This window comes from Drosophila obscura, unplaced genomic scaffold (genome assembly GCF_018151105.1).
Source record: "Drosophila obscura isolate BZ-5 IFL unplaced genomic scaffold, ASM1815110v1 contig_9, whole genome shotgun sequence".
In the NCBI taxonomy this organism is placed as follows: Eukaryota; Metazoa; Arthropoda; class Insecta; order Diptera; family Drosophilidae; genus Drosophila; species Drosophila obscura.
The window spans coordinates 2,902,842-2,912,915 of NW_024542883.1; the positions used below are offsets into that span (position 1 = coordinate 2,902,842).

General features: G+C 37.0%; 1 protein-coding gene across 3 annotated transcripts; it reads left to right on the forward strand.

Annotated features, from left to right (window-relative positions):
* Positions 1-5,459: 5,459 nt before the first annotated feature.
* LOC111081521 lies at positions 5,460-7,900 on the forward strand. 3 transcript variants are annotated; one of them, XM_022377603.2, is made up of 5 exons: positions 5,460-5,635; positions 5,702-5,919; positions 6,046-6,150; positions 7,304-7,636; positions 7,693-7,900. In XM_022377603.2, exons 1-5 carry the CDS (start codon positions 5,554-5,556, stop codon positions 7,759-7,761), a joined length of 807 nt encoding a protein of 268 aa, XP_022233295.1. In that variant the 5' UTR covers positions 5,460-5,553; the 3' UTR covers positions 7,762-7,900. The 3 variants fall into 3 exon arrangements, with proteins under 3 accessions (XP_022233295.1, XP_022233294.1, XP_022233296.1); XM_022377602.2 differs by having other exon boundaries at positions 5,462-5,635; positions 5,983-6,150; XM_022377604.2 differs by lacking the exon at positions 5,460-5,635 and having other exon boundaries at positions 5,827-5,919; positions 5,993-6,150.
* Positions 7,901-10,074: the final 2,174 nt, after the last annotated feature.

The window sequence follows — 10,074 nt, forward strand, 5'->3', positions numbered from 1 at the left end:
CCTGAGCAATGTTGAGGTCCTTGCATGCACCGGTTCCCGTGTTAGACAAGTAAGTGCATATTCATGTTTTGACCTTACAAACGATTTAAAAATGTTAACCGCTACTTTTGGTTTAAGTTCTGGTTTAATTGTAGTTGCTACCTGTGGGATGTTTTCACTTTTTTTGTTTCTTTTTTTAATTTCCTTATATGTTGTACATTCGACATATTAGCACTCAGTACTCTGCCTAGGAAAACTATATTTTTTTAAACAACAAGCTTTTGGTTTTCAATCATGCTGTTGGATTTGCTTTGCTTTCCTCTACCTATGGTGATCACTGAAGTTTTTGTCGGATTGAAATTAAGTCCTATATTTTGACTTGATATGACTTCATTTAAAAAATTCGAATTTATTAAGTCACATCCATATTCCTCGTTCCATGTATGATTAAAAGATAAATCTAAAATAATAAACTTTTGCATATGTACGTATATGGGCGAGCTCGGATACAAATGCGAGAGAAATCTACTGGCTGCAATGTATATGCACATGGAGAGGAAAATTCCCCATGCTTTTCTTAAGGAAAAGATTGTTTTAATTCCCAATGCGGAAGAAGCATCACAATCTGCAATCCCCCACAGAGACAATTGGCTCGAGGAACCACCTGGACGGAGCCATACAAGTCTTTACATATGGCTCTAAGATGGACAATAAAGCTGGAGGAGGTATTTACTTCGAGCAACTAAATATAAGGCACTACTTTAGGCTTTTTATCGTAATAAAAAGTTCTCTGAAAAATAAAAATGTATTGATAAAGTTGCAAAGTCGAAAGCAGATGGCACAATTTATAAAAGAAACCTATCTAAATTAGGTATATGTAAATGTGCAATTTCAAATAAATCAAACAAATACCATTTTTTTTTGTATTTTTATATATTGAATTTATTTCCCACCGCCACCCACTCTGCCCATTCCTGATTTATGTTGCGGTAGGTCAGCTCAGGTCGCTACATCAGCCCTAAAATAAAAACGAAAACCCATTTCGGTTCAAGCGGACAAAAATTGTAGAGCCCACACAAGCACAGTATATGAGAATACATGGCACACACACATTTACGTAAACTGACATCTCAAGCAAAATCGGTTTCGGCAGCTAAAAATTATTCTATGCATGCAATCATATATTTTGGAGTGTTACACACTTGTCACGTCATGAGCCGAACGTCATGAGCCGAACGCCGAACGCGGGAATAATGAACAATACCTTAAACGACGTCTAATTAATGCGTCTATCTAAAACTAAAAACGTTGGCCAAGAATTTTTTTTTTCGACTTATTCCGAGTTTAAGAAAAAACAAAATTTCGAAAAAAAAAACAAAAAATTTTATGAAATTTGAATTTGAAAGCTTAATATCTTTTAGGCGTTAAGCTGCAGATACAAAAAGTCTGGGTTAAATTTATAGCTGCATTTGTCAGAACTTCAAAGTTCTTTGCAACCAGATATAAGATACTTAAGTTATGTAAAAAATAGAAGCACAACCTCTGAAAAAAACCTGGAAAAAAATAACAGATTTTAAAAATTCTTTAAAAAAAAAATGACACCATAAAAAAAATAATAAAGTACTACAAAAATGTTTAAATCCGGAAATCTATCAGAAAAAGTCATTTTGGTTCACAGCCTAAAGATAAAGTTAAATTTTCTCGAGTAGTGTAATAGCCAGTGGTGTAAAATAACTTAATTCCACCTTTGTTTGCTATTTGCATTGCCCACCGCATATAAATATTGTAACCGCTTATAATTACTCACAGCAGCGGCCGTTCTTTCGCCTCTTTATATCTCCTTCTTAATTTTGCTACTGCAGATGCAGCATCTATGCTGTTCTCTCGCATTCTCTCTCTCTATCTAACGCTCGTACTCGGCTCAGCAGCAGCCCGAGCTTCTATCGCTTCTTTTGTTCTCTCTCTTGCTTGCATTAGGGCACGGGTACACCTGCCCTCTTTTAGTCTTAAATTGATCGTCATCATTATTGCACTCAAGTTCTTTCGTCTTGATCTGGTCCTAAACCTGCAAGAACATACCTTCGCCCTTTATATCAATATTCTACATACATAACAGCATATATTCGTCCGAATCGCGTTTTCTATGCACACAAGCAATATTGATCGTTGCCGGCCCCTATATCGCGCAACTAATAAGCCAAATATATTTAACTAAAATCAACGACTTTTATTCATTAAAACAATTGCAACAGCTACTGAAAGAGCTTGCTAGCTCAAAAGTGTTTTTATAGAAAGAGAAATACCCATATACAGAGAAATACCCATATGCAATGTATATTCTACATCTACCATTTAGATTCTACATGTCCTCCGCTAGAGGGCGCTCGCGCACTGAACAAGGCAGATTGTGCGAGAGAGAAAGAGAAAGAGTAGTGGATACAGCGCTGGAGGAGGTGGAGAATGAGTAGCGGGTCTCTTGCTGGTAGTGGCGGGGGAAGCAACTGAAAATTAATATTTTTATTCTGGCTATAATATTAATCCAATCTGAATCAGATTTGGCGATCTGATAGATATGATCGGAAACGAATCCTTCTCTTCGTTGCTCACATCCACTTTTACCACAAATCTAATATGCCCCTTAACTCTTTTTTGAGTACGGGTATAAAAAGCTTAATAGCTTAACAATTAGCTTATAGCTCCTTCGTCGCTAATGCACAGACCTTTTCTCTTACCACCCAAGGCGCCTGTATTAAGACTACAAAACATTTTTTCTTCACGGTGTTCGGCACGGGAGGCGTCACCATCTGCTGCTGCTGATAGTCAGACACATTGGGCAGCCCAGGATATGCCTGGGGAAGAGCTACCTCATCCGAAGAAATGCATTTTATTAACTTTAAACATAACCAAGCAGCTGTCCGGGCAGTGTAACCCTACGGAATGCAGTGCACACCTCTGGTCACACCACTGGCCGCTAGAAGAATATATGATATTTTTTTGCTGGCAAACAGTTTTTGGATCTATATACTAGGCTTTAGGAACCTTAGTTCGACTTCGGTTTGTGAAAATAATAAAAAATGTAATTGCTCGGAATTCTGTTTGAAATTTTTAGGCGGAATTGCTTTCAGCTGATTCCAATTTCGCTAGAGATTTATATGTCACCCCTAATTTACGACGATCGGCGCACGACTAACTGCCTCTTAGAAGAGAGCCAGAGATGGTAAGCTAGGAGAGCGATATAGCAGCTCGGCGTTGCTGCTAACCCGAGCTCGAACGAGAGATACAGAGAATAAGCTTAGATGTTGCAACTACAGAAACGAAGATATCGGAATAATGAACCGAGAGAATGGCCATTTCCGTGCGGTGTACGGTTCTTTACAGTAGGCAGAATATAGAACAAAAATTATTATTTAAGTTAATATATTTTTGTTGCCTGATAAATACTCCATCCGTTGCACACTAGTTCCTTTTTTCCATTTAAGACGTTTTTTTTTTGCAATTGACGTCAAAAGAGCAAAGAACTAATCAATAATTTTCATCAGGGCGACAACCTGGTAATTAAAAACAAAAAAGTTAAAATTAAGTAGATAAAATCGATATGAATATTGGAAAAAAAGGTGTTACTTTAATTATTCTAATTTGGCATTGTTTAAATATTGTCTGCTTTCTTAATAATATCATTGTTTTGCCAGTGTCTTCGTATGTGCTTTCTCGTCCATGATAATAATTTTCATGCAAAATTTTAGTTGTTTAAGGGGGGATCTTAATCTTCCAACAGGACTTTTTATGTACTAGTAGTTAAGGGTTTTATATTCTAAAATGGTTACTTTCAGTTGCCAAGCTGCGCCAGGGAATGATTCAATCATATAAGGTGGTCTCGTCGGCTGCCGAATCGTATGTTTGTTGAAAGAATGGTTGTGTGCGAACAAATTTTTTCGGAAGCCTTAGCCCTGCACTACAAAAATTACGTATTGTAGTTTTTGCCTCAAGAACGTGCAAAGAACAGGTTAGCATAACAAAAAATGTTAAACAAAAATTTTTAATGGCTGTCGAAACAATTATAATTAAATTAGATATAAAAACGTTTTATTTTAAGATTCGAATTTATTTAAGAATTAAGAACCTTAAAAAAAGAACCCTATGGTCCATCTGAGGGTTAAGAAACACGCTCTATTGTTGTTTCACCCACAATTACTGCGCTGAGCCACTAACCATACAGTATGTTATAGTTGTTTCTTATGTAAATAAATATTGTGCAAATACCGTCGGCTTTCGACTTCGTTGCTGCCGTAATATCAACTTTTTCAATAAATTTACATATATTTTTCAGAGACCTGTTTTTACGATCCAAATAATTGCATTTAAAGATCTTTTTATATGAATTATGCCCACTCTGCCCATTCCTTATTTATTTTGCAGCAGGTCAGCTCAAGTTGCTACATCAGCCCTCAAAACAAAACGAAAAACCAATTCAAGCGGAAAAAAATTGTAGAGCCCACACACAAGCATAGTATGTGTGAATACATGGCACACACACATTTACGTAACCTGGAATCGAAACTCTAAACAAACTCAAAACGGTTTCGGAAAATAAGAATTCATAAATATTTTGTCGTGTCTGTGTACACACATGCATTTGCAATTCTCGGCTTGCTTTCGTATCTCATCATGAATCGAACATGTCCAAAAAATGCCGAACGTCTCAGGCCCACGACCCGAACGTCTCAGCACCACAGCCGAATGGTCCCAGCACCCCAGCCGAAGGCCTACATGCATTTTCGTGAAAAAATGGTTATTATAGTAGACAAATCCAGATATGGAGGTAGAGGATCGTCCCACTATGGAAATATTGCAAGAATATTCTTTTGCTACGCAGCTACGAAAAAGTAAACAATGACAGACAGGAAAATGGGGAAAAAAATAACAAAAAAATTAATAATTTTTCTAAATATAATAACTTTCTTAAAACTTTCTTATTTCAATAGTAAAAAGGTGTTTAAGAACGAGGTTTACTCCTTTCAGCTTAAATTTCCCTTTGCAGACAATTCTTTCTTAAATGAACTGTAGAGGTTTTATATTTTTAATTGATGTCAAAAGTAGGACGCACATATAACTGAACTGTTTAAAAACTACATCATTGCAGAAGTGGAATCAGATTTAGTAAAGAAAACCTTGTCCTTAAAAGACCTTTTTACTATTGAAATAAGAAAGTTATTATATTTTAGAGGTGTTTCCTTCTCTGCGTTAAACACATCCACTTTTAAAAAAAATACAATATTTCCGCCGCAACACATTGTGTGATATTTTTAATGGATTTTGGATTGTGGGAATCTGAGTTTCACATCTGTCAACAATTCGCACCGTTTATCATAGATGTGCTGTGTGGGAAAAGCCTATTGAGGGTTAAATTGTTGATCACACCATTTGTGTTCCATTTTCTAATGTTTCAAGTTTTAGAAGACTTTTTTTACATATGAACATTATATATTTAATAGGTTTACTTCTAAAACATCAATATAATTTTTTCTACAACGCGAATTTAAAAATTGGTATATATATACATATGTGTTTAAAAGGATGGATTCGCTTACAGAAGACAGCGAACAAGATGTTCGGATAATGCGTTTACAACAGCTAATTGAAAAAAACATTGAGATTGGTAAGTAGACATTGATTTATTTTTATTACAGTAAATTAATTTATGAAATTAAATTTGTTTAACCAGAGCAACAACTTGAAAATAAAAGATTCGACGATTCAATATTGGCTATAGAAACTATACTTAAAAAATCAAACGAAATTGCAAAGGGACAGGAAGAACGTCGTACAAATCCCACGGAGCTCGTACTAGACACTGAGTTGCTAAGGCGCAATCATGAAGTAGTAGGAAAGGCTATACAATATAACACAAACTTTACTGATCAAATGATCTTTACAGCTATTGTAAGTACAAAAGTAGAAAAATTACATATATGATTGTCACAAATTAACCTGTAATATTATAAGACGAATTTAGTTTTTAAAGACAACGATGAAAATTGGGACTCTCTTTGCACTGTATTTATTCAGTTTGGAATGCCGTTATGCACTAATGATAGTATGATAGCCTTTATCGATGTTGCACCGAAGCAACACATTCAAAAGAGCCGTGGTATACGAAAACGAAAAACTGTTGTAAGTATGAACAAGTAGTATGTATATAAAATTGGTAAAAAAAATTGAGTTTGATCAATAAGTAAATCGGACCATTAAGTCAGTTATATATGTAGTTACCGTATATGTAGCAATATCTTTTTGTTCATTATTGCGCATTTTATTTCATCTTTATCTTCATTCGTTGCAATTACAACCAGATTCTCCAATCTAGTAGGGAATGTTTCGAAAATTGTAAATGCACAGGAAATGTGAGCTCCAGCTCTTATTGTCTCCGAGATCTATTCGAAAATCAAGACGGACCTTACCCACATATACATTAGTGCATAACAACAATATCAGACTATTTTTATACCCGTACTGGAAGAGTTAAGGGCTATATTACATTTTTGGTCGAAGTGGATGTGTGCAACGCACGAAGGAAACGTTTCCGACCCCATAAAGTATATATATTCTTGATCAGCATCAATAGACGAGTCCATATACCCATGTCCGTCTGTCCGTCTCGATGAGCGTCTAGATCCAGAGACTATAAGAGCTAGGGCAACCAAATTTGGTTTCCAGACTCATGTCATATCACACAAGTGTGCTACAAGTGTATTTCAATATTTCGCCCCGCCTCCACAAAGGACGAAAATCTGTGGCAGGCACAATTTTAAGGATACGATAAAACTAAAAACGCAGTATGGTAGAGAATGCCCATATCTACCAGATTGCTGAGTCTGAATCAGATTGGATCATAATTATAGCCAGAATGAAGAAATGAATTTTCTGTTGGTTTTCCCGCCTCCGCCAGCCAGAGACAGACCCGCTACTCATTCTCTTTCTCGCTCGCACACTCTGCCGCGTTCAGTGCGCGAGCAACCCCTAGCGGAGGAGATGTAGAATTTAAATGGTACATGTAGAATCTACATGTTAGATGTAGAATATACATTGTAGATGTAGATCTAGATAACAGATGTAGCAAAAAAATTAAAAATGTAAAATTTTTTTTTTATTGCTAAAATTTTAAAAAATTATAAGCTCAAAAATGTATATACTGACTGAGTCCGGGTATAAGTAGATTCGCGTCCCCAGAAGCGACTCGCACGTTCCTTCTCGTTTTTTTCTGATTTTTTGGGATGAGGCACCGAAGCCTAACAATTACAATGAGTAATTTGCATTTCTTTTGCAGGTTGAAGAAAAACGTCCAAAAAAAAGTGACAAGCTGCTGCGCAAAGAGGAAGGCTCAGCATCGGTCAGCAATACGCTTAAACAAATCAGACAAATGTACAGAACTGGTAACGACCAGCCCATTCCGTATTTCAAATTAATTTGTCACCCTACAAACTTTATGAACTCTGTTCAGAATTCATTGAATATTTCATTTCTTGTTCAAGAAAACATGATTCGTATTGAGCCAGGAATTAATGATTTGCCACAGATTCGATGTGTTGCAAATCCCAGAAATGTATCTACAAAAGGGTCTGCTCAGGCAATTTGTGCCATTGATGTTCTCTTTTGTCAGGTATGAAAGTAAAAGGTGTGCAGGAAATTGTAATCTTTATTTTTATTATTTCACAGGAAATGGTAAAGTACTACAACATACAAGAACCAATGCTGAAACGACTGGAAAAAGACGATAGGTTTTAACGAAAATTTTATTGTATCAATAACAAATCAATATAAATACCTTGTTCTCATTTCAAAGACCATTTTTGGCACCACGACGATATTGGAAACGAAAATCAATGACAGATTAATAATAAAATTCCCTGGATGTTGAATAGTACAAGAAATGCTCCGGTATTTGCAGCTTTTTACTATCGATGGTGTTTCGTTCCCAAATTAAACGAGAAGGAACGTGTGAGTCGCTTCTAGGGACGCGACTCTACGTATACCCGTACTCAGTCAGTATATACATTTTTGAGCTTATGATTTTTTAAAATATTAGAATTTAAAAAAAATTTATATATTTTTGCTACATCTGTTATCTACATATACATCTGTTATGTATATTCTACATCTAACATGTAGATTCTACATATACCATTTAGATTCCACATCTCCTCCGCTAGGGGTTGCTCGCGCACTGAACGTGGCAGAGTGTGCGAGCGAGAAAGAGAATGAGTAGCGGGTCTCTGGCTGAAGTAGGCGGGGGAACCAATAAAAAATGAATTTCTTCATTCTGGCTATAATTATGATCCGATTTAATTCAGATTGGGCAATCTGGTAGACATAGTCATTCTCTACGATACTGCGTTCTTAGTTTTATCGTATCGTTAAAATTGTGTCTGCCACAGATTTTCGTCTTTTCCGCGTCGGAAGGGGGCGGGGCAAAATTTGAAATACACTTGTAGCAGTGTGATATCACATGAGTCTGGAAACTAATTTGGTTGCCCTAGCTCTTATAGTCACTTATAGTCTAGGCGCTCATCAAGACAGACAGACGGACATCCATTTTTACCAGAAATACAATATACCCCTTAACTCTTTTTGAGTACGGATATAATTAGTTAAGTTAAATATCATCGTTTCGGCCTCGACCTTCAACATCGGCTGCTAATTTGTCAAGAATTCCTGTGAATTCGGAAAGGGACAGCCTTGTGGCGATGTAGACGCTATAGGTGCAAATACTTCAAACTTTTGCGCGAACAACACTGATTTGTCGCGGCATATCCATAGCGCTGGCTTTTTGGTGGTAAGATGGAGCCAGAGGAATCTCTAGTTTTGTATGGCTCGCTAAGGATGGCAGACCTTGCCATTTCCCGCACGGTCTGACTCAGCAGTTCTTAAGCCGCAGCGCAGCTGTTAAGGTTTAGCTACAATAGCTTCATCATTGGGGCGGCTTGCTGGACCCACCTTTGGTTGTTGGACATCTTGTGATGCCCGCGTAGTCTTTTGCTTCCTTGCGCTTGTTCACGATAAAGCAACTTGGGTCGCTCTGTGCCCAGTTGCGTCACACTTGAGGCAATATCCGGTGCGATGCTCCGCGCTCTTGAATCTGACTGCTCACTTCCAGCAAGGCTTTTATCATGTGATATCACACTGCTAAAATTGTATTTCAAAATTTCGTTAAAAAAGTTATATACTGACCGAGCTCGGTCATAAAAGTAGAGTCCACAAAAGCTTTCCACGCACGTTCCTTCTCGTTTCTTTTGGATATAATATAATGCGATTGCCAAAACGATGGGATATTTAACTAAAATATTTCCATTTCCAATCCAAACAAAGATTTTTTTGAAGACAAATATCGCAAAACAATTTGGGATGAAAACACTATCGATAGAAAAAAATACGAAAACCTGATCGCACACAATTTCAGTTCGTCCGATTTGTTCCAAAATCGTAATCGCAAAAACTTACGGAAACCGGAGCATAGCGGTATAAGACCGATTTTCTTAGGGTTTCCATTTTCAAAATCCTTGGAAAATTCTCTATCACTCTCACTCAAAAAATAACTTTTGCCACCTGTTCTCGGCAGAGGCCCCACTGTGCGACGTGGATTGGCTTATAGAAAGTCCTCCTCGCATCGGTTACTGCTAGAAGACGGCGGACTGACTGAGTCTCCTTCCCTGGTCCTTCATCCATTAGTCCCCCTGTATCACCCGAAAAGCTGACGGCCCACTTATATATATAAAAATGGAGAGAGAAAAATGTATAGTGCTTCATCACGTGAGAGCGGCTTTGCAGACTCGCCTTTTATTTATATTCAGTTCGTATTTACCAGGAAAATGTTTTTACGAAAGAAAATTTTTAAAAAACCAACCGTCTATCGCGAAAAAACTAATTTTTGGAACGGCTGTGTCCATTTGGCTCAAATTTGGTTCAGTTGTTCGTGTTTGCCAGAAGATGGTTTTGGAAATTTTGGGAAATCCCACCTGCAATCGTAAAAAAATAGATTTTCTATTTGTTTCTTTTATGGAACCTCAGCCGGACAAGAGTAGGCGAAGAGGCAATTGTTTT